This window comes from Heterodontus francisci, chromosome 8 (assembly GCF_036365525.1).
Source record: "Heterodontus francisci isolate sHetFra1 chromosome 8, sHetFra1.hap1, whole genome shotgun sequence".
Classification (NCBI taxonomy): domain Eukaryota; kingdom Metazoa; phylum Chordata; class Chondrichthyes; order Heterodontiformes; family Heterodontidae; genus Heterodontus; species Heterodontus francisci.
The window spans coordinates 51,026,108-51,051,849 of NC_090378.1; the positions used below are offsets into that span (position 1 = coordinate 51,026,108).

The 25,742-nt window shown below is 41.9% G+C and overlaps 1 protein-coding gene across 2 annotated transcripts in view; it reads right to left on the reverse strand.

The window, feature by feature from the left end:
* The window catches only part of osbpl9 (oxysterol binding protein-like 9), a 224,833-nt gene that overhangs the window by 152,113 nt on the left and 46,978 nt on the right, over positions 1 to 25,742 (reverse strand). For both annotated transcript variants that reach the window (XM_068037140.1, XM_068037141.1), the window contains exon 3: positions 14,597 to 14,675. In XM_068037140.1, coding sequence (XP_067893241.1) covers positions 14,597 to 14,675 — 79 coding nt within the window. The remainder of the gene's footprint in view (positions 1 to 14,596; positions 14,676 to 25,742) is intronic.

A 25,742-nucleotide genomic window follows, 5' to 3' on the forward strand; every position in this document is an offset into this window, starting at 1 on the left:
CACCTCTGTAATATCACCCGATTCCACCCCTGCCTCAGCTCATCTGCTGCTGAAAGCCTGAGTCATGCCTTTGTTACCTCTAGTCTTGATTATTCCATTGTGCTTCTGGCCAGCCTCCCATCATACACCCTCAATAAACTTAAACTCAGATAAGACTCTGACTAAATAAAAACATATTTTAGCAGTCCTGAACCCTCTACAAGGGTTCTGTGACCTGTGTGAACAGGGCATATCTCTGACCAATCAAACTGAAGAATCCTTCTTGAGACACGCAGAGTCTAAAGCAGGAAGTGTAAGTCAGAATATTTAATTCAATGTAAAATCATGTACAGAAAGCAAAATAAAGAGAAGGAACTAAAGATTGGATTGAGAGAGAGACAGAAAGAGATAAAAGAGACAGAAAGAGAAAGTTAAAAAAAGCTTTATTTTAGCTTTAAAATTTAATTTCTCCAACAATAACTAATTTCTGAAAGAATGAGACTCCATGCTTACAAAAATTCATTTTCAGGGCCAGAGAGGTTATTTGCCAGTAATTAAGATTTATTACTGCCTAACACTTGAACAGGCTTTTCTGGTGTGGTTAATGGATATTTAGTGGGCAAGTACTGTAGCTTCACCCCCTCATGTATTTGTATGCCAAGTCTCTCAGCAGGATACCCGTGTCAGGAAGCTTGTGGAGGAGCAGGACAAATTAGACAGCAACTTCTTATTTCTATGTTTACCTGCACACGTGAATGCCAGAGTTTACTGTCTGATTCACTCCTTAATAAGTGAATACCAATAGCTTCACCGTTATTCTTACCGCAAAGTACAGGCCATTATACAATGGAGGCTATTTTCAACTTACTATTGGAGCCTAAACAGGAGTCAATTCACAAGGTATAAGGCCAATTTTATGCTTCAGTGACAAGTTGAATGCTATGCAATATTTAATAGGCTTTCTTATTCTGCTTAGATTTTCATGTTTATGCTTTGATTAACTTAAAAACTAAAAAAGCAAACCCAAATCTTGAAATATTCCCCTGCATTTCACCACGTGAAAGGTTTGTTTCTAAACAGACAACACTGTTCAATCCCATCAGTCTGCCAACTGGTCAGATGTGGATCATGTAATTAAGAAATAATGTAGAAAAGCAAATCATTCAAATGTTTTAATTTAGTTAACAGTTGCAAAATAGAAAAAGAAATCTGGCAAAAGCATAAAAATGTCAATGAGGCCCACAGACGTGCATCCCACTGAACAACTCCAATGGCTTGGTTCAACTACTTCGTTTGACAGATCATTCCAAATATTTGTCACGACCGACCGCTCCAGTCAAAGCCCCCAATCAAAATATACGATTCTGATTGTGGTGGGAGAAACGCAGTTAATTCAATCCGGTCCCTCCACAGACTGCCTAACATCATTTTAAACTTTCCAAACTAAAGAAAGACCCAGCCAAATTGTGCCATCTATTAACCCCTGAATGAGACTAACCAAACCAGGTGTCTTTATATCAACAAATTAACTGTTTAATTAGAAAAACTAAATTCTTAAACACTACGAAGCTACAAACAACATTTAAAATAGAAAAAATTGGAGTCCTTGAAAATTTACACTCCTGCCAGATGTGAAACAGTCCAAGGCTGCTCGAAGTGCTCAGAGTTGTCTGATGGGGGATAAAAGGTGCTTCAACAGTAGAACAGTCCGTAGTCTAATCCAGAAGTCAAAATTGTTGCTTTCCTTCTCCAGCGATGAATTTCTACAACTAACAACTTTCAAACACTTTTTAATGAATCAATTTGGCTTTAGAATTTTTGAGGGATAAAAGATTGTCACAGTCTAACTTCCCTTCCTTCAGTTTAAATTCTCAGAGATCTCAGTTTTGGTTTGACTTTTTAGAATTTTGAGACAGAATAATAAATAAACAAACGAAATTCTCTTCCTTCAGTTTAAATGGTCTGAGAATGCTCCTTTCAGGTGCTAACACGCAGCTGTCCGTCTGTGTCCTCTGTTAGAATAGGCTGTTTGCACTATAAGCCAGTTCAAAATTAAATTGTAACAAATGTATCTCTCAATGCTCAGTCCGAATAGCTGTCTCCAAGGCAACGAGAATGCACCCTTTGAATCGTAGTCTCCGAATGGCTGTATCGCAGGGCAACAAAAATGCATTCTTTGACTCAGCTTCTGGAGCCTGCTGCCTTAAAGCAGTACGGCTCCTTTTCCCAGCCATAAAGGCACAATGCATTCTTCCCGGAAAAAAACTACAGGATCATAACACTGAGTAAGGAAGCTCCTACTCATGTCCGTTTCAAATTTACTTCACATCGATTTAAATGGATGCCTTTTGTTCTTACTTGGCTGAAATATTCTGGGTTTAAGCATCCATGTGCCACTGAATATTTTAATAGTGGATGAGGCTCACAATAAATCATAAGGACAGGAACCATTATATCATTTTAAGCACAACATATTATTCTGAAGGTAAGATCCCTTTCAAGGCCACAGTCAAATTGCTATTAAGTAAACAGAACTTCAGGTCAATTAAAATGTAATTGTTTCGTAAGGGAATTGTACAGCGTAATGCAAAAATGTAAATGCTCGTCAAACTACAAGTCAGAACCTAAAATGAATTGTCTGGGTTTCTCCATTAAATCTGATTGCTCAGGTTACTTTGAAGTCATATGCTGTAGACCTGCTGACTCCTGTGATATGTAATTTTCTGTTGGTGAAGGAGTTTCTCTTTATATTCCAAATCATTGGCTTTCTTTCCCTTCTCTTTTAAAAAGATTTTTGGAAATAAATTGCATATGAACCGACCACGTGTAAAACATTTGCCTAGGACAAATTTGCATGTAATTGAGTGTAATAGAGAAGATTGACATGGTAGACAGAAAATGCATGCAAATATACAAACTTTTGTCTGATTACATTCATGTCAAACGCCTTGAGATGTTTTCCTATGTTAAAGGCACTATATGAATGCAAGTTGTTGTGTTAGCAAAGCCAGTAACTGACAGTATTTGAGTAAATAAAGACACTTCTTTTTAATTATATGGTATTCTGACAAACAGCAAGTGCACGCAGATGGAAGATTTCTTATATGTTATAAATGGATTTAATTGAAATAAATTAAATACAGCACATATATTTATTAATCTTCTAAGGAGCGAACCTGTTACTCTGTACCGAAATAAAATTAACTGGCGAACAACGTTTATTTACTTTACCATAAATAATTTTTAGGTTTATTTTTCCAATTTTATTACCAAGCTCTTCGTTCTAGAAACTTACAATTATTAGATTTAGATTTTTAGATTTAGATATACAGCACTGAAACAGGCCCTTCGGCCCACCGAGTCTGTGCCGACCATCAACCACCCATTTTATACTAATCCTGCACTAATCCCATATTCCTACCACATCCTCACCTGTCCCTATATTCCCCTATCACCTACCTATACTAGTGGCAATTTATAATGGCCAATTCACCTATCAACCTGCAAGTCTTTTGGCTGTGGGAGGAAACCGGAGCACCTGGAGGAAACCCACGCAGACACAGGGAGAACTTGCAAACTCCGCACAGGCAGTACCCAGATTTGATCCCGGGTCGCTGGAGCTGTGAGGCTGCGGTGCTAACCACTGCGCCACTGTGCCGCCCCAGATAGTCCTCCAGATATTGATGTAAAAGTGAGCATTTGGAAAATACCAGAAAAGGTATTTCAATATTCAGATTGGTTAAAAACAACTGATCCAATCATTTACAATGACTTATAAATTCTATTTTTAAAATAAATCCAATTTAATGTAACATTTGCCAAATGATGCCCTGTCCATTTTAACAAAATTTCTCCCACTTGCTATAGAACTTTTTCTACCACCTGTAATTTTAATCCAACACCTTAAAAGATTTCTCTCTAAAGTTGGGAACACCAAAAACTGTCATGCTATTATCTGAACACCACCAATTTTAATTACAACAGTAATCCACTGAATTATATTAAAAAAAGCTTTCTGGTTGTTAAGCAATCACTTTCCACGTGACAGCCCTACCTGTATAATTCAAACTTATGCAATACCATTCACATAAGATACAGAGTGGACAAAAGACGGCACCCTCTGAAAACTGAAGTGAAAAATTCACTGGGTGTTATTGTCAGAATCAACAGACCTCAAAAATAGAACATAAGTAAATTAGTTAACTTGGTTGACCTTTATTGACCCTTCCGCTAAGAGAAAAAGTTTCTTCCTACCTATCTTAGCAATGCCCCTCAATTTTGTATACCTCAATCAGGTCCCCCCTCAGCTTTCTCTGCTCGAAGGAAAACAACCCCAGCCTATCCAGTCTCTCTTCATAGCTGAAATGCTCCAGCCCAGGCAACATCCTGGAAAATCTCCTCTGCACCCTCTCCAGTGCAATCACATCCTTCCTATAATGTGGCGACCAGAACTGTACACAGTACTCCAGCTGTGGCCGAACTAACGTTTTATACAGCTCCATCATAACCTCCCTCCTCATATTCTATGCCTCGGCTAATAAAAGCAAGTATCCCATACACCTTCCTAACCACCGTATCTACCTGTGCTGCTGCCTTCAGTGATCTATGGACAAGTACACCAAGGTTCCTCTGACCCTCTGTACTTCCTAGGGTCCTACCATCCATTGTATATTTCCTTACCTTGTTAGTCCTCCCAAAATGCATCACCTCACACTTCTCAGGATTAAATTCCATCTGCCACTGCTCAGCCCATTTTACCAGCTCAGCTATATCATCCTGTAATCTAAGGCTAAGCTAAGGTAAGTTATGTGGCACTTTATCAAACGCCTTTTGGAAGTCCATGTACACCACCATCAATGGCATTAGCCTCATCAACCCTCTCTGTTGCCTCATTAAAAAACCCAAGCAAGTTACTTAAACACTATTTGTTCTCAACAAATCCGTGCTGGCTTTCCTTAATTAATCCACATTTGTCCAAATGACTGTTAATTTTGTCCCAACTTATCATTTCTAAAAACTTTCCCAACACTGAGGTTAAACTGACTTGCCTTTAGTTGCTGTGCTGATCCTTACACCATTTCTTGATCAAGAGTGTAACATTTGCAATTCTCCAGTCCTCAGGCACCATCCCTGTATCCAAGCAGGATTGGAAGATTATGGCTAGTGCCACTGCAATTTCCACCTTTACTTCCTTCAGTATCCTTGGATGCATCTGATCCAGCCGTGATGACTTATCAACTTTAAGTACAGACAGCCTATCAAATACCTCCCCTCTTTATCAGTCATTAGTCCATCCAGTGTCTCAAATACTTCCTCTTTCACTATGACGTGGGCAGCATTTTCTTCCTTGGTAAAGACAGATGCAAAGTAGCAATTTTGTACCTCAGCCATGCCCCATGCCTACACGTGTAAATCCCCTTTGAGGTCCCTCATTGGTCCCACTCATCCTTTTACTATTTATATTCCTAACGAAGTCTTTTGAATTCCCTTTTATGTTAGCTGCCACTCTCATACTCTTTTTTTGCTCCTCTTATTTGTTTTTCTCACTTCCCCTCTGAACCTTCCATAGTCAGCCGATTCTCACTTGTATTATCCAACTGACATCTTCATATGCACCCTTTTTCTGCTTCGTCATACTCTCTAACTCTTTCAGCATCCAGGGAGCTCTGGATTTGTTTGCCCGACCTTTTCCCCACATGGAAATGTACCTCGACTGTACCCTAACTATCTCTTCTTTATTCTACTGCAGTTTTGCTTGCCAATCTTTGATTTCAAATTACCTGGGCTAGATCCATTCTCACCCCTTTGAATTTGGCTCTTCCCAATTAATTACTTTTATGCTGGATTGTTCTTTGTCTCAACCTAAACCTTATGGTATTATGACTGTGGTCCCTAAATGTTCCTCTACTGACATTGGAACAAACAAATCATCAAGCATCAAAGAAGCAAATAGTATATAGATGCCTGCACAATAGGCTGCTTCCACTCACATCCAAGGAAAAGAAAAAGAACCAGGCAAATTACCTTTTCCCACTACTTCATGACCAAACTTACATTTTGGGGTCTAACTTCCTCTATTTTTTAAGTCAAATAACAATGGAGGATTGGAGGTCCATGAACGTTGTACCATTGTTTAAAAAAAGGGTGCAAGGGATAGACCAAATAATTATAGGCAGGTCAGTCTGACCTCGGTGTTGGGCAAATTATTAGAATCAATTCTGAGAGATAGGATAAACTGCCACTTAGAAAGACAGGGATTAATCACAGATAGTCAGCATGGATTTGTTAAGGGAAGATCGTGTCTTACAAACTTAATCAAATTTTTTGAGGAAGTAACAAGGAGGATGTGGATGTGGTCGACACGGAGTTTAGTAAGGCATTTGACAAGGTCCCACATGGCAGACTGTTCAGAAAAGTAAAAACCCATGGGATACAAGGGAATGTGGCAAGTTGGATCCAAAATTGGCTTGGTGACAGGAAACAAAGGGTTTCGGTCGACGGATGTTTTTGTGAATGGACGACGGTTTCCAATGGCGTTCCACAGGGCTCAGAGTTGGGTCCCTTGCTGTTTGTGGTATATATTAATGATTTGGACTTAAATGTGGGAGGCATAATTGGGAAATTTTCAGATGACACAAAAATTGGCATGTAGTTGATTGTGAAAAGGATAGCTGTAGACTCCAGAATAATATCAATGGTTTGGTTGAGTGGGCATAAAACTGGCAAATGGAATTCAATCCAGAAGTATGAGGTAATACATTTGAGGAGGGCAAATAAAGCGAAGGAATACACAATAAACCAGAGGATTTTGAGAGGGGTAGAAGAAGTGAGAGACCTTGGAGTGCAAGTCCACAGGTCCCTGAAGGGTGCAGGACAGGTCGATAAAGTGGTGAAGAAGGCATATGGAATGGTTTCATTTACTGGCCAAGGTATAGAATACAAAAGCAGGGATGTAATGCTGGAACTGTATAAAACGCTGGTTAGGCCACAGCTGGAGTAATGTGTACAGTTCTGGTCACCACATTATAGGAAGGACATAATTGCTCTGGAGGGAAACAGAGGAGATTTACAAGAATGTTGCCAGGGCTTGAAAGTTACAGCTAAGATTAGATAGGCTAGGGTTGTTTTCCTTAGAACAGAGGAGGCTGAGGGGCGACTTAATTGAAGCGTACAAAATTATGAGGGGCCTAGATAGACAGGAAGGACCTGTTTTCCCTAGCGGAGAGGTCAATTACCAGAGGGCACAGACCTAATGTGACTGGTAGAAGGATTAGAGGGGCATGAGAAAAAACATTTTCAACCAGAGGGTGGTGGAATTCACTGCCAGGAATGGTGATGGAGGCAGAAACCCTCAACTCATTTAAAAAGGTACCTGGACCTGCACCAGAAGTGCTGCAATTTGCAAGGCTACGGACCAGGTGCTGGAAGGTGGGATTAGATTGGGCGGCTAGTTTTTTCGGCCAGCGCAGACACAATGGGCTGAATGGCCTCTTTCTGTGCCATAACTTTTCTATGGTTCAACAATTAAAACAGCAGAGACAGAAATTTAACGTGTATAACTTTACTGGCACAATAAAAACTGGATGCTAGTTCGCTTTATTTTCATTAGGCACAGTTAAAATTTTCAATCTATTTTACCCTGTCACATTTTTTATCCAATATAAGAAACAGTGGTGCATAAAAGGATTAATCACCAGTTGATATACAAACCATAAATAATTACAGAATAAAGATTCCTATTTCACCTACACACGTGCTGCAATTTGTCACAATAGAATTATTATTTCTGGGACTATCCAATACTGTCACATGATTCCCAACATAAAATAACTCTTCAAATTACCCTCCCCAAAATAATCATTCCAAAAGTATTGATTTTCATTATTTTACTCATTTTTTTCCATTTAATTTTCTCTATCGATCTGTTGTTTATCCTACTTGATTTCTGGCCTTCCACGACTTGTTATCTTCATTCAATTCCGTCACCATCCATTTCTTGCTAATCTTTGTTTCCCTTCCCTTCAGTTGTAAAGCACTTCAAGACATCTAGTGGTCGTGAAAGGCGCTATATAAATGCAAGTCTTTTTTCTTTTTTTTCCTTCAATGTAACAGTCTCGCTTTTTACCTCCATCTCCATATCCACCATTCAAGGTCTCTGTTCATCCTTTTTGATCTGTATTATTCAGTGCTTTCCACCTCCTACCCAAGTCTCTGTTTTGCAGCAACACTATTTTTCTCCTTCCCACACCCAAAAATGTCAGTCACTGCAGACATTTCTTCAGTATGACTATGCAGGTACATCAGCAACTCTGAAGTTTGCCCCATCAGTCATGGATGAGACATTGAGGCAGGAGACTCTAAATGAAAAGCATTTTCTTCAAATTAACAATATTCCATGTATCTTGCAGTACATTCTTCTAAATGAGTCCTTATTACATACAAATTAATTATAATGAAAATAAACTACTCTGACATTTTTCTCAGGAATTTTAAAATCATTTCATAACTGATTTGCACCAATAAATTCCATGATTTTTGCTATTTGACAGATCAGGGAAAAATAATTTCTTCCCAATTCTGAACTGGAACAAAGGCAATTTTCTCCATTCATAAGCGACATCATTACACACAGTGCATTTTGAAGCATGACAAGCATGCACCTTGGGACCCGAATTTCAGTACCACACTTTGAACAAGGGCAATTTAATGCAAGTTCCTGAAACTCTTGGTCATCAGCATTTATCAATGTTATGACAACATTCCGGCAATAGTACTGAAGACTTGAGCTCCAGAACAAACCGTGCCCCTAGCCAAGCTGTTCCAGTCCAGCTACAACACTGGCATCTACCTGCCAATATGGAAAACTGCCCAGGTATGTCCTCTACACAAAAAGCAGGACAAATCCAACCCGGCCAATTACTAATCCACCAGTCTACTCCTGATCATCAATAACATGGTGGAAGGGGTCATTGACAGTACTATCAAGTGGCACTAGCTCAGCAATAACCTGCTTACTGATGCTCAGTTTGGGCTCCGCCAGGGCCACTCAGCTCCTGACCTCATTACAGCCTTGGTCCAAGCATGGACAAAAGAGCTGAACGCCACAGGCGAGGTGAGAGTGACTGCTCTTGACATCAAGGCAGTATTTGACCAAGTATGGCATCAAGGAGTCCTAGGAGTCAATGGGAATCAGGGGGGAAACTCTCCACTGGTTGGAGTCATACCTAGCACAAAGGAAGATGGTTGTAGTTGTTAGAGGTCAATCATCTCAGTCCCAGGACATCACTGCAGGAGTTCCTCAGGGTAGTATCCTAGGCCCAACCATCTTCAGCTGCTTCATCAATTATCTTCCCTCCATCACAAGGTCAAAAGTGGGGATGTTCACTGATGATTATACAATGGTCAGCACCATTCGCAACTCCTCAGATACTGAAGCAGCCCATGTCCACATGCAGCAAGACCTGGACAACATCCAGGCTTGGCTGATACATGGCAAGTAACATTCGCAATTACCACCTCAAAACAAGAGAGAATCTAACCATCTCTACTTGATGTTCAATGGCAATACCATTGCTAAATCCCCCACTATTAATATCCTGGGAGTCACCATTGACCAGAAACTGAACTGGACCAGCCACATAAATGCTGTGGTTACAAAAGCAGGACAGAGGCGAGGAATTCTGAGGCGAGTAACTCACCTCCTATCTCCCCATGCCTGTCCACCATCTACAAGGTACAAATCAGGAGTGTGATGGAATACTCTCCACTTGCCTGGATGGGTGCAACTCCAACAACACTCAAGATGCTCAACACCATCCAGGATAAAGCAACCCACATAATTGGCACCCCATCCACCACCCCCCGCCCATGATCAGCATACAGTGGCAGCGGTCAGTACCATATACAAGATGCAGTGCAGCAACTCACCAAGGCTCCTTTGACAGCATCTTCCAAACCCGTGACCTTTACCACGTAGAAGGAGAAGAGCAGCCGATGCATGGGAACACCACCACCTGCAAGTTCCCCTGCAAGCCACACACCATCCTGACTTGGAACTATATCACTGTTCCTTCACTATTGCTGGGTCAAAATCCTGGAACTCCCTTCCTAACAGCACTGTTGATGCACCTACACCCCAAGGACTGCAGTAGTTCAAGAAGACAGCTCACCACCACCTTCTCAAGGGCAATTAGGGGTGGGCAATAAATGCTGGCCTGGCCAATGACACCCACATCCCAAGAGCGAATAAATAAATAAAAATAAACTTCAACGTTTAACTCTTGGAATTCAATAATCTTTTCAAAAATCAGATCAAGAAGGCTCATATGTTATTGGATGAGTGTTTCTGGAGAAAGAGAAAGAGGTAAAGATAATGGCACATAAGTAATGTCAATTCACCCATGCAAAGTATGGCACCAACAATTTCTCTCGTTTGTTGGTAGGTGTGCACTATACAAATACCATTTCCATACTACAGTCTAGAAGCTGTTATCCATCTACTTCAAAACATTTGGGTTTGGATAGAATTCCTGGCTTTTTGGTTTGAGAGCAACCAGGTGTCATTCACAGATTTTAAAAATAAATCAGCACAGATCAATAGACACTGTATTATCTCATTCTACTTTTTGAGATTTACCTACCAAAAAATTCATCTCATCCTCCTCACAAGAAGAGTATTTTTGAACCAACAGTGGCAGGTGAATGACAGCTTACAACTACATCATCAGTAACGACAAAGGTGAGAACCATTATCATTCAAAGTCACCTCAGAACTTCCTACCACCTCCATATCTATTCCTCCATGAACTTCCACCCCACTAATCCATGTCCTGTAGGAAGACGTCACACAAAGTTCCATTTCAATCTATCCAGTTGTAGCCACAGAATCATCTGCAATGGCTTCTCCTCCCACTCCTGCACCATTACCTCTGGAGGCCCCTTCTTAACTTCCAACTAAATAGAGTTCTATCTCACCACCACCTCATTTGAATCATCACCTGCCTCTAATTTGCCATGTTGATCATCCTACATCCAGTACTGGATGAGCAGAAATTTCCTCCAACTAAATATTGGGAAAACCAAAGCCACAGTCTTTGGTACCCACCATAAATCCATTCCCTACACACCAACTCCATCCCACTCCCTGGCACCTGTCCGAGGCTGAACCAGACCGTTTGCAACTTTGCCGTCCTATTTGACCCTTAGCTGAGATTCCAACCCCAAATCCTCACCATCACCAAAACTGCCTACTTTAACTTCCATAAGTGAATGTTATATCTTGCAGACAAGTGATCTTATACTAGCTGATAGGCATCTTCCAAAGCAGTCTTCAGGTAGGACTTCTCGGAACCACAACCCTATGCCCTCATTGTACCACCAATTTGCAACAGAGCAACTTTACCCAACGTAATGTGCAGTAAAATCAAGAAACGCTTGAAATACTCAGCAAGTCTGGCAGCATCTGTGGAGAGAGAAGCAGAGTTAACGTTTTGGGTCAGCGACCCTTCTTCAGAGGTCCTCCATCAGATCCCAAAGCCATTTGACGGCAAGCAGGCAATTAACTGCCCACTGTCCCTTTAAGTGACAGGCTCTTCCCTCCAGAGCTGCTGGCCAATCAAAAGACTGGCAGTGCCACTGGGAGCAGTGGCGACTGCCAGTACTGCAGGAGGCCCTGCAATACAACAATGTCTGGAGACCGCAGGAAAGGTGAGTGGGGTAGAGATCACCAAGGCCAGTAAGGCAAGCCTCAGCAACGGGGTGGGGATGAATGCCCGAGGGTGACAATCACCGCTTGGGGGGGGGGGGTGGCTGCAATGTCCCCCAAAGGAAGGCCACCCCCCACCCCCCACCCCCACCCCAGGAAACTGCCTGGCTTTCCGTGGTGTGTCCCCACATGGCGGTGGATCCCTCCACCTCAAATTAGAGGTGGAAGTGGGAAGAGGCCCTTAAATGGCCATTAATTTGCCACTTAAGGGCCTCAATTGGCCTTGGCGCCTTCCCCAACCCGGACAAAATGACAGGGGGCCTGGGCACCGTCAGGAATGGCACCCCCTACTTGTTCCCCCCACCTCCATGCCCACCTCCAAGGACACAACAAAATTCTGCCCTTTGTCCCTGCCAGCTTTCAATTGACATTTTGGGCAAAAGTCCGCATAACCCTCAAATATGCAGAAACTACATCGCCCTTAATGGAGTCATCCCCTTGTTGAGCAAATTAATTGATATTTTGCAACAACTTATGCAACCATCTCTAGCATCAGAAACTGGCACTGGAAACTTATAACCTCTACCAACAATACGCAAACATGTAAATCCATGAACTTTGACTGTTCCCAGCTGTCAACATACAGAATTTTGTCCCACAATTACCAATTGCTGTTTGTGCATATGGCAAGCTGGGTATTGCGCTCACTTCTTTCTGAAGAGCTTCCAGAATAGAAGTGTAATTGAAGTCTTTACAGATCATGTGTCACAAATCTTTTCCCACACTACAACGATGCTCCCATTCAGCTGTCTGCATTACTGTGGGCAGAAAATTCTGGGCTGTGTACCAGTATCAAAAAACTAAGATAACGTCCATCACCAAAAGGAGGAGAACTATGGCAATCACAATTACGATGGATCATTTGCTAAAATAAGTACATTTTTTTGTCTGCTCAGATGGGCTATTACAAAGGTTGGTGGATGCTCCGAAATCATCAAACAGCAAATTTCAACTGTGTCAGGAAATTGTGTCAGAAGATCATCAGGAAGTCAAAATTTATAATAATGCAGCTGAAGTTAAGGCTTCATCAGTGTCTTATCGTTATCCTTTATGGCAGTGAAGCACAGACATTTAAGGTGGACTATGAACAAAGATTCTCAGTTTTAAAGTCATGGAAGATGAAGCAAATGATGGATTAATTCCCTCACAGCAACAGTAGGACAGGGACATGGGGGACCCCCATGATTGGAGACAATAGAGAGGGGAATGGTGCCAGCTTATCGTGGAAATTCAATAGTGCATTCCTCATAACAAAGCTGGCTGGCAGATGGTGTAAGAGCTTTGACATTCTTGACACGTATACCCTTTATTAATCTAAAAAGACCTCGATCAGGTCACCCTTCAAACCTTATCTTTTCTGAGCCCCAGCCTGTTCATTCTTTCCTGAGAGTTATAACCTCTCAGTTCTGGTATTGTCCTTATGAATCTGTTTCCCTTCTCCAGTGCTGCTATATCCTTCTTATTCTTGTTAAAGTTTGTAGAATAAGGTAGTTTCTGTATTAATGCAAGATTTTAATATAAAACAATTTCTGAATATCATATGGCTGTTATTTTAAGTTTTTATTTCTTAGAATTAATATTCAAATTACACACTAGAGATCTCTATTCAGTACAGCAAAAAAAAAATCAATTTAAGGATCGAATTCTATCAGATGCTTCCTCAGTGATCAAAACACTGGAACAATCCCTGCTGTAGCTCTGACTTTCAAAGGTCCTTTTCATAGCAGTGCACACTAAACACTGTAGCTTTCAATATAAATATGCTATCTGGCCCCAATACTAAAGTACACACACTAATATTAGTGTCTGAACAATAAAAGTTATGTAGATTGTACTGAAAGAGGTTCAGATGCCAACTTACTTCTTTTTCAGGCAAGTATGCAACATATATCGTACATCTGAACAAATTATGTAACTCCCTATTCAGTAGAACAATATTGAACATTAAATGTTTCAATTTCCTAAGGCAAATGATAAAAATTGCAGGCTACATCTAAAAAGTAAAACTGACAGATAACCAATTATTTACTTACCAGGAAGCAACACATATTCACTGCAGCTTTCTCAATGACATAAACTATTCCCAACCTAACAATTTTTTCCTCCCCATCTTTCCTTTTCTCATTCTTGGAGTCCAAAATGCCCTGGCATTCTCAATGGAAATGCTAAATGATATTGTACAATCACAAGTGATAACAGAAAATTGGAATGACAATGCCTTACCCTTCCTACCGGAGAACCACAGCATACAGTGGCGAAACATGGCAATAGCTGATCAAATTAGTATTACAAATCAGTAAGAGAATGCAATGATGACACAGAAATGAAGGAGAGAAGACACAAATAATGCAGATGGAAGATTTGTAGGTTTGTAGGACATAAGGCTCCACCTTAAAGCCAAATGCTGCTTTCAGCTTTCCTGTTAATGCACATCTGCAGTCCTAAGTAGAGACACAACCCTGCTTGGCTCAGTCGCTGTCCTGCCCGCGCTGCCACAGTCCTCACACTGCAGAGCAGCAAGTAAAAGAACACCCAGCAGTTCAGACTAATGCAAACAGATAAGAGCACTTTTTTACCCTTTATAGCTTATCCATCATTTTTATATATTATCCAAATCCTGGTAAAAATGATTCCTTGTTTAACATGCTTTTAATCCAGTGCAGTCAAACGCCCACAATTCTAACCTGAAGATCAAGATCCAGAATGTTCAACACAGTCTAATGTGTGCTTCACAAGTACTGTCAAAATTCCTATCCACACACAAAATGTTAAGCATCAGTTTTCATTCAATCGCTCTACAATCAGACTGCTTTCTGCCTTTCAGATGCAAGTCAGAATCTCTCTAGTTCTCACCTTGAAAATGGAATGTCTTCTGATCCACTGTGACTGTGAAGGTGCTGTCATCCTCATCGTCTATACCAATCACAGCTCCCTATGAAACAAAGAGAGCAAAAAGCCTGGTGAAACAAGCACTGACATCATCAGCCTACTGCACTGGAATGTGAACAGCCTGAAAAGGTAGAGGGAGATACCAAATACCGCAGATCAGATTCACGTGCAGCAACCCTTCCTGAAAGATTTCATTGAAAATTCAGAAGCACAAAAATGTCTTAGATGCATGCTTCTCTTATCGATGGAAAATGCATAAAATGAATAATTCATTAGTAAAGCTAAAATGATTCAGCAATAGCATGTCTGTTACAGGTTTCACATACACATTGCTAACCAGTACACAAGAACAATGATCAGTACATTTCAAATATTAGTCTGAAGAAAAGACAGGCAGTCAATCTGATCAGTATTGCTGCAGTTATGGATATTTTTGCTTTCAAATACTATAAAATGAATCAAACTGAAAATTTATCCAACAAAGTCAGAAATCCACACTGCATTAATAGATCACTTTTTTACATTTTCAATGTGCTCTTGGCAGACATCCAATTAAGAACAGTCTGGACAGCTTCAGAAATGCTGCTGAACTGATGTTTTTTTTAAACACACTAAATGGCAGTATCCATTGGTCAAGCCTGTTAAATATGGCTCAAGTCAGTCTATTACAATGGGATATTCTAAACCACAACATAGGCAAAACCTGCAGACAATTTTCATACAACAGCAGCCCACAAACAGCAATGAGATGAATAATCAAATCATCTGTTTTAGGTGTTAGCTGAGGGATAAATGTTGGTCAGGATACCAGCAGCATTCTCCTGTTCTACAAAAAGGGCCATGGGAACTTTGCACCCACCCGACAGGGCAGACAGGGCTTCGGTTTGACATCTCATGAAAGAAACAGCACCTTCAGCAATGTCACATTGCTCAGTACTGCACTGAAGTGTCAGATAAATTATGAGCTCCAGCTTTTAGAATGGGCCTTGAACCCACAAACATGCGACTTGAAAATGAGTGCATTACCTCTGATCTATGGTTGTCCTCTTGGTTAGTTTTACACATGGACTTTCATTGGACACAAAATTTAACACTGTCAGATAGATTTAGGTTATTTGCATTGTACTCTACTTCACATGTCTAGGGCAGTGCCATACGTGCAAGATCAGGATTTGGGGACAATCAACTAATGAAGATATAAAGCTTGATCCTCAGTGTCCATTCATCGGCAGGAAACGTTGCCTGCCAGGAGAGCAGCGGGAGCAGAGCGGGACATAAAAAGCCCAGGAGAGAGAGTTCCCTGAGAGCAGCGAGAAATAGCGGGAGCAGAGCGGGGCATAAAGAGCTCAGGAGAAAGACAGCGAGTGAGGAAGAGTTCACTGAGAGCAGCGGGAAACAGCAGGAGCAGAGTGGGCACAAAGAGCTCAAGAGAGAGAGAAAAAGAGAGAGAGAGAGAGAGAGAGAGAGTTCACTGAGAGCAGCAGGAAACAGTGGATCAGAGCAGGGCATAAAGAGCCCAAGAGAGAAACAGCGAGCAAGAGTTCACTGAGAGTGGCGGGAAACAGCGGGAGCAGAGCAGGGCTAGCTGCTGCTGCCGCCAATCTGTAGGTTCAGAGCCGGTGTTCGGAAAGAAAAATTGAGGTATGACATCACAGAAAAATAGGTAGGTGATTAGGAAGTATTCATCAGCCAGCTATCTTAGCTAAACTAGGGAATAAACTGATGTGTCTTACCTTTCTTTTTTAAAGTAAGGTTTATTACTGCTAGTAAAGGTGTATTAAGTATTAGTAGGGTTTATCAGCAGTAGCAAGGTGTATTAGCAGTAGCAAGGTGCATTAGCAGTAGCAAGGTGCATTAGCAGTAGCAAGGTGATTAACTAATAAAGGAATAGCAGGGCTGCTTCAACCTCCAGAGAGCATGTCCTGTGCTATGTGGGAACTCCAGGACACTTCTTGCATCCTGAATAACCATATATACAGGAAGTGTCGCCAGTTGCAGCAGCTTGAGCTCCAGGTTTCCGAACTTGAGCAGCAGCTGACGTCACTGCGATGCACCATGAGATTGAGAGCTTCGTGGATAACACATTTACAGATGTGGTCACTCAGCAGCTTAAGAGTACGCAGGAAGAGAGGGAATGGGTGACCGTCAGTCAAGAAGAAACAGACGGGTAGTGCAGGAGACCCCTGAATGCATCGCACTCTTCAACAATATTCAGTTCTGAATACTGAGGAAAGTGATGATTCATCTGGGGAGTACAGCCAGAGCCAAGGCCATGGCACCACGGGTGGCTCAGCTGTACAGGGGGTACAAGGAAGACTGGAAGAGCGGTAGTGGTAGGAGATTCGATAATCCGGGGAACAAACAGGTGTTTCTGTGGCCGCAGACGTGAATCTCGGATGGTGTGTTGCATACTTGGTGCCAGGATCAAGGATGTCACTAAATGGCTGCAGAGCATCCTGAGGGGGGAGGGTGAACAGCCAGCAGTCGTATTCCACATTGCTATCAACATAGGTAGGAAGAGAGATGTGGTCTTGCAGAAAGAGTTTAGTGAGCTAGGTAGGAAATTAACAAGCAGCACCTCAAAAGTAGTAGTCTTCGGATTACTCCCCGTACCACGTGCAAGTGAGTGTGGAAATAGGAGGATGGTGCAGTTGAATAGGTGGCTGGAAAGATGGTTTCAGATTCCTGGGACACTGGGACCAGTTCTGGAGAAGGTTGGACCTGTAAAGGCCGGATGGGTTGCACCTGAACAGAGCTGGGACAAATTTCCTTGCAGGGCGATTCGATAGTGCTATTGGGGAGAATTTAAACTAACTTGGCAGGGGTGTGGGAACCAGGAAGAAATATCAGACAGGAATACTAAGGTGCACAGAATACTGGGAAAGATAGCACTGGAGTAGGGAATAAGAAGTTATTAGGCGGGGTAAGAGTAAGGGAGAAAGTAATAAAGTCTAAATCAGAGTTAATGTGCATGTATGTGAATGCACGGAGTGCTGCAAATAAGATTGGTGAGTTACAAGCGCAGATTGACATGTGGAAATATGATGTTGTGGCTATAACAAAGACCTGGGTGTTAAATATTCCTGTATAGGTGTTCAGGAAAGATAGGAAAGGGGAAAAAAGGAGGAAGGACAGTGGTATTGACGGAGGAGAGCATTGCACTGCTGGAGAAAAAGGGTGTCCCAGAGGGGTCAAGGACAGAATCTATTTGGCTAGAGCTAAGGAACAAAAAAAGGTGCAGTTACATTGCTCGGTGTTGTCTATAGGCCCCAACTAGTGGGAAGGATGTAGAGGAACAAATTTGCAAGGAAATTACAGAGAGGTGCAAAAGTTATAGGGTAGTTATAATGGGGGACTTTAATTATCCAAACATAGACTGGGATAGTAGTAGTGTAAAGGGCAGTGAGGAGCAAGAGTTCCTCGATTGTGTTCAGGAAAATTTTCTACAGCAGTATGTTTCTAGTCCAACAAGAAAAGAGGCACTGCTGGACCTGGTTCTTGGGAATGAGATGGGCCAAGTGGATCAAGTGTCAGTAGGAGAACACTTAGGGGACACTGATCATTGTATCATAAGGTTTAGGCTGACTATAGAAAAAGGACAAAGAACAATCCAGAGTAAGGGGAAAAGTCAACTTCAATGGGGTAAAAATGGATCTGAGACAAATAAATAGGAATCAAAGGTTATCAGGAAAAACAATGGGCTAATTTCAAAGAGGAGATCGTTCAGGCACAGTTAAAGTTTGTTCCCTTGAAGGGGAAAAGTTGAGCAAACAAATCCAGAGCTTCCTGGATGACAAAAGAGATAGAGATTAAGATAAAGAGAAAGTGTGCTTACGACAGATGCCAGAAAATACTATTGAGAACCAGGCTGAATATAATAAGGTCACAGGGAAAGTGAAAAAGCAAATAAGAGAAGCAAAGAGAGAATATGAGAAGAGACTGGCAGTTAACATAAAGGGAATCCCAAAGTTTTCTATAGACATATAAATAAAAGAGTGGTAAAAGGAGGAGTGGGGCCAATTAGGGACCAAAAAGGGGATTTGCGCATGGAGGCAGAGGGCATAGCTGAGGTATTAAATGAATACTTTGCATCTGTCTTTACTAAGGAAGAAGATGCAACACAGGCAATGGTGAAAGAGGAGGTAATTCAGACACTAGAGGGTTTAAAATTGATAAGGAGGCGATATTGGATAGCCTGTATGTACTTAAAATAGATAAGGCACCAGGACCAGATGTGATGCATTCAAAGATACTGAGGGAAGTGAGAATGGAAATTGCGGAGGCACTGGCCATAATGTTTCAGTCTTCCTTAGACTCGGAGGTGGTGCCAGAGGACTAGAGAATTGCAAACATTACACCCTTGTTCAAAAAAGGTGTAAAGATAAGCCCAGCAACTACAGGCCAGTCAGTTTAATTTTGGTGGTAGGGAAAATTCTAGAAAGGATAATTCAGGAAAAAATTAATAGTCACATGGACAAATATGGGTTAATTCAAAGAAAGACAGCATGGATTTCTTAAGGGAAAATCATTTTTAACTAACTTGACGGAGTTTTTTTGAGGAGGTAACAGAGAGGGTTGATGAGGGCAATGCTGTTGATGTGGTGTACATGGATTTCCAAAAGGCGTTTGATACACTGCCGCACAACAGATTTGTGAGCATAAATGGGCCAGTAGCAACATGGATACGAAATTGGCTGAGAGACAGGAAACAAAGAGTAGTGGTTAATGGATGTTTTTCAGGCTGGAGGAAGGTTTCTAGTGGAGTTCCCCAGGGATCAGTGTTGGAACCCTTACTTTTCCTGATATATATTAATGACCTAGACCTTGGTGTACAGGGCACAATTTCAAAGTTTGCAGATGATGATATGAAACTTGGAAGCATTATGAACGGTGATGAGGAGAGTGTAAAACTTCAAAAGGACACGGACAGGTTGGTGGAATGGGCGGACAGGTGGCAGATGAGGTTCAATGTGGAGAAATGTGAAGTGATACACTTCGGTAGGAAGAACATGGACAGACAATACAAAATGAAGGGTACAATTCTAAAGGGAGTGCAGAAGCAGAGGGATCTGGGTGAATATGTGCATAAGTCATTGAAGGCGGCAAGACAGGTTGAGAGAGTGATTAATAAAACATACAGTATCCTGAGCTTTATTAATAGGGGCTTACAGTACAAGAGCAAGGAGGTTATTTTCAACTTGTGTATGACACTAGTTAAGCCTAAGCTGGAGTATACATCCAGTTCTGGGTGCAGCACTTTGGGCATTGGAGAGAGTGCAGAAAAGATTCATGAGAATGATTCCAGGAATGAGGAACTTCAGTTATGAAGATAGATTGGAGAAGTTGGGACTGTTTTCCTTGGAGAAGAGAAAGCCGAGAAGAGATTTGATAGAGGTATTCAAAATCATGAGGATCTGGCCAGAATAGATTGGAAGATACTGTTTACACTCATGAAAAGATCGAGAACAAGAGGGCACAGATTTAAAGTAATTGGTAAAAGAAGCAAAAGCGACATGAGGAAAAACTTCTTCACGCAGTGGGTGGTTAGGATCTGGAATGCACTGCCTGATAGTGTGGTGGAGGCAGTCAGTCCAGGCATTCAAAAGGGAATTAAACTGTTATATGAAAATGAAGAATGTGCAGGGCTACGGGGAGAAAGTGGGGGAATGGCACTCGGTCAAATTAGGAGAGCCGGTACAGACACTTTGGGCCAAATGGCCTCCTTCTGCGCTGTAACAATTCTGTGAATTCTGTGATGGAGCTTGCTTGCAAAATTGGTTCTGTAGGCTGCACCCAAAAAAGTGGTCATCCCCTCAGCTTATAACACCATGTTACACAGAAGCAAGCTAAAACTGTTCAGAATGCCAATGCTCGAAAGCTGCTTTTTGTTCTCAGGTTGTCAGCTATATGGGCAAAGAAGCAGTTATGCTGCAGCTATAGTCGCTGTGGGAAGATGGCAGTGTGTCATCTTCTTGAACAGCTGCAGTCCTTGCACCATTGGTCATTCCATGATGGGGACTATGTGGGGAATTCGAGAATAATGGCCCAGTGAAGAAGAAATGGCGACATATGTCCATGCATGGTGTGCATTTTGGAGGGAAACTTGCATAACGGTCTTCCTGTGATGTCCTTCTCAGTATAGAGATCACAGATCTGGGGTGCATTGCTTCTGTACATCCTTTAAATAGTATGTGCAGTAGCTGCAGAGTGCCAGTGGTGGAGGGGCTGGATATTGAGATAAGTAGCAGATGCCTCAATCAAGCAGACTGTTTTATCCTGAATAGCGTTGAGCTTTGAGTGTTTTGTGGCTGAAGCCATCTAGGTGAGTGGCAAGTATTCCATCCCACTTCTGAATGCAGCATTGTACATAGTGGAATTGAGGGCTTGGGAGACAAGCCAATTGTCGCAGAGTACCCAAGCTCTGCTCCGCTCTTGCAGCCACATGATTGAAATGGCCAGTCTAATTACCATTCTGGTCAATAGTGACCCCCAGGATGTTGTGGTACTTGGCAATGGTGGTGCTATTGAAGGTCAGGCAGAGGGGTTGAGCCTTTTCTTCTTGAAGATAGTCATCTATGTGATACAGATGCTCCTCATGTGTCCTGACAATTCCCAGCTCTAACTCTCCACTACTTCTCTCAACCTATCTACTGCCTGTGTTGTCAGACTACTGGTCGGATGAAAGGTTCCTCTCTCCACAGATGCTGCCAGACCTGCTAAGCAATGTTCCCGCTAAGCTATGCAGATATGTGCTGCATAGGCCTTGTTCTGGGTCAAATAACGTATATATGTGACTGAACAAAAAAATTTAAAGGAAGCACGCACCAAAAAAGCCCTGCTCTGCACAACAGCTAAATTTTAACGGGAACATTGCTGCTAAATATTTTCAGCATCTTCTGCTTTTATTGTCAGATTTCTTGGGTACATCAAATATTAGATGAGATGCAATTTCCTTCAGTGAAATATTGGGAAAACCAAAGCTATAGTCTTCAGCTCTTTCCATAACTTCTTTCAACCAATTCAATTCACCACCCTCCTCCTTCCATTGACCAAATTCTCAGGCTGAGCAAACTGTTCACAGACTGCATTTTATTCAATGCCGAGCTGAGCTTCTGACCCCATATCTCTGCATCATGAAGACTGCCTGGTTCTGCCTCCATAAAATTGCCTGCCTACGCCCTTACCTCAGTCCACTCATTGCTGAAAATTCCAATACTCATCTGGTCAGCCTCCCATTCTCCTCCCTCGATAAACTTCAGCTCATCCAGAATTCTATCACCAGTATCCTATCCCACACCAAGTCCTGCTCAACCATCATCACTGACCTACACTGGCTCCTGATCTCCCGCAAATACAAACATGGCCTTTCCCTTCGATCTCTGTAATCTTCTCCAGGCATTCGAGCCCTGCACCCAATGCTAAACACTCTTATTTCTATAACTGTGGTCTTAAGAAATTAAGAAGTAGGAAGAGTAGGCCATACAGCCCCATGAATCTACTCCACCATTAAATATCATGGCTTATCTTCAATCTCAACACTTTCCCATTCAATCCCAATATCCCTCAATTTCCCTGGAGTCCCCAAATCTCAGCCTTGAACATACTCAACAACTGAGTATCCAGAGCCCTCCAGGGTATAGAAGTCCAAAGATTCACAACCCTCGGAGTGAAGAAATTCCTTGTTATCCCAGTCCTTAATGGTTGACCCCTAATCCTGAGACTATGATACCTAGTTCTAATCTCTCCAGCAAGGGCTAACGGCCTCTCAGCAACTACCCTGTCAAGTCATCTCAGAATCTTATATGTTCCAATGAGATCACCCTTATTCTTCTAAACTCCAGACAGTATAGGCACATTCTACTCAACCTCTCCTCATAGGACAACCCTCTCATCTTAGGTATCAATCTACTGAACAAAATTGTGTTCTCCCCTCCGATTCCATCCACTTTTGATGACTGTACCTTGAACTGCCTAGGCTTCATGCTCTGGAATTCTCTCCCTACACCCTTCTGCTTCCCCATCTCACCATGCTCCTCTGAGACCCATCTTATAACTCAACTCTTTGCTTTTAGTCACCCTCCTTTTTTGGCTCAGTCTGTTTTTTTGGTTATGCCTCTGTGAAGTGCCTTAGGATGTTTTTGTACTTTATAATATAAACGTGTGTTGTGGCTGTTATTAGCATTTCTTAGCCCAAGCCTGGATTTTGTCCATGTCCTGCTTGAGGTTGCCATGGGCTGTTCCATTATTGGAGGAGTTGTGAATATAGTTTAAAACTGTAGAATTATCAGAACACAGCGTGACTTCTGACTGCTTGACAAACGGAAGATCATTCATCATGCAATTTAAATGGCTGGGTTGAGGACTTTGTCCATAGAAAAGCTGGCAGTGATAGCATGAGGCTGTAATGATTGGCTTTCGATAACCACCACCAGCTTCCTGTATGTCAGGTAGATCTCCAGTCACTGGTAGGCTTTTGCTATTGACAAATATTCCTATTGCTTCTTGGTGCCATACTTCGTGGACTGTCACCTTAATTACAAGGCCAGTGACCTCGCCACTCTTCTGGTATCCAGTTTGTGTCCAAGTCAAGACTGTGATGAGGTCAAAAGCCAAGTGGTTCGAGTAGAACTCAAACTGAGCACTGGCAATCAGGCTACTAATGAGTAGATATCACATGTCACTAATGATGATTGGGATAAGGCTGGTAGAACAGTAATTGGCTGGGCTAGATTTACCCTGCTTTTATAGAAAGGACATGTCTGGGCAATCTTCCTCTTTAAAGTGTTAAAGCTGTTTTGGAATAGTTTGGCTAGTTCTAATATGCAAGTCTTTAGCATGTCAGCAAGACTCATTGAGTATACTGGATACAGCAAAGGCAACCACTTCTTAATGTTACAAGGCTTACCAAATTAGCTGGATACTGCCAACTATGATGCTGGGGACTTTAGGAAGAAGCAGAGCAGGAATGCTCACTTGCAATTTTTGTCTCTTGCACTTATGTGCTTTGCTCCTCTAAGGTTGAGAATGGGGGATTTTCATTCGCTGCTTAATAGTGCATCACAATTCTCAACTGGACGCAATAGGGCTACATTGCTTTGCTGTAATCTGTTGGTTGCGGGACCACTAAATTCAACCTACATCATGCTGTTTTTGGTGTTTAGCATTCAGGTAGTCATGTGTTGTAGCTTCACTGAGTTGATACCTCATCCTAACAGTATGCTTGGTACTGGTCCTGGCATGCTCTTTTTATACTCCCTGTTGATTTAGGACTGATCTTACAGCTTCATGGTAATGCAGGAGTGAAGGACGTTCCAGACTATGAAGTTACAGGTTGCAGTGATGCACGAGTACACTAATTGTGGGGAAGCTCTCCCAACTTAGACATTTGTCCCTAGATGTTGGTAGGGAGTAGTTGTTTAAAGATAGGTGGCTTGCTAGACCATGTTGGGAATTAAACTGCAGAGTTTTCAGCAAATGTTTGGGTTTGTATGAGGTTCACGGCAAGTAGTGCAAATATGGAAATCGTTTATACTATTAGTATTTGCAACACTTAACAGAGTTCATCATGTGTCACAAGAAACTTTGCATGTACAATAATTCAAATGGCTAAAAAGATTTCCTGGAATAATGTTTTCAATTTCTGCAAAAAGAACTAGTTAGCAATTTCTCCTTTTCCTCTCTACATACTATCTTGGTTCTATGCTTCTGCTTTAAGCTCTTAACTCCATTTCAATTATAATATACTGTTATTGTCTAAAAATAATAGGATCACTTCCACATTGGGGCTACATGTTGCCATCTGTCCACATACAAAGGTCTTATGTTGGCATGCTATTTCAAAGTCAGTTTTTTGCTATTACAAATTCCTTTGTCCATATTTGTAACAGAAACGGATGTAAACTTGTCATGCTGTAATTACACTCATCTGCCAGTGGTGGCGCACACAGGCCTCAATTTTGCATCTCCCAGCTCTCCAGCCTGTACGGCAGAGACAATTTATCCTGCAACTGACTATTTACTTCTCTGCTTCCAAACTGCTGAAGGTTTTATACAATATTTTGAGAACAAAAGACAGCATGCACGGCATTAAATGACTGGATTACACCCTTGCTTGCTTTGGTCCAATTATATCACTCTCTTTAATTCCCCTTTCAGCAGAAGACATCACCTGAACTTTACACCCATGTTCAATGACATAGGAGATCAACTAATACTATAATAAAAATGCTTACGTAGTATCGGACTTACTGCCCATAAACCTTACTTCCCATTATCATAATTTGTAGCCACAAATTTTGTTGGGGGAAGAAATAATGGCAGTTGTGAAGAAAAGCAGTAGGGGAGAGAGACATTATAGGGAGGGAGAGGGGTATTTTAGGGAGAGTGGAATCATAGCGAAGCAAAAAGGGTTGGAATGAAGTATTAGGGGCGTATTAGCATGGAAAGAGAGGGCTGATGCATGCTGACAAAGGTGATGTGAGGAATGGTGTAGCAATGGGGGTAAAAAGCAACAGGATCTTTGGGAGGGGCATTCGCCTATGACAAAGGTAAACTATCCCTCCTCGTCCTTTGCAATCTGTCTGCAGCCTTTAACACAGTTGATCACAATATTCTCCTCCAACATCTCTCCACCATCATCCAGCTAGGTGGCACTGCACTTGCCTGGTTCCATTCTTACCTTTCTAATCATAGCCAGAGAATCATCTGCATCGGCTTCTCTTCCTGCTCCAGTACCATCTATCCTTGGCCCCCTCCCACTTCTCATCTACATGCTGCCCCTCAGCAACAGCATCTGAAAACACACGAGTTTCCACGTGTACACTGATGACATCCAGCTCTACCTCACCACCACCTCTCTCAACCCTTCCACTATCTATAAATTATCAGACTTCTTGTCTGACACCCTGTACTAGAGAAGCAGAAATTTCCTCCGATTAAATATTGGAAAGACCAAAGCCATCGTTTTTGGTCCTCACCACAAACTCTGCTCCATAGCCACTGGCTTCATTCTTCTCCCTGGCAACTGTCTGAGACCAAACCAGGCTGTTACAATCATGGTCCCATATTTGACCTAGAGATGAACTTCAATCATATATCTGTGCCATCATTA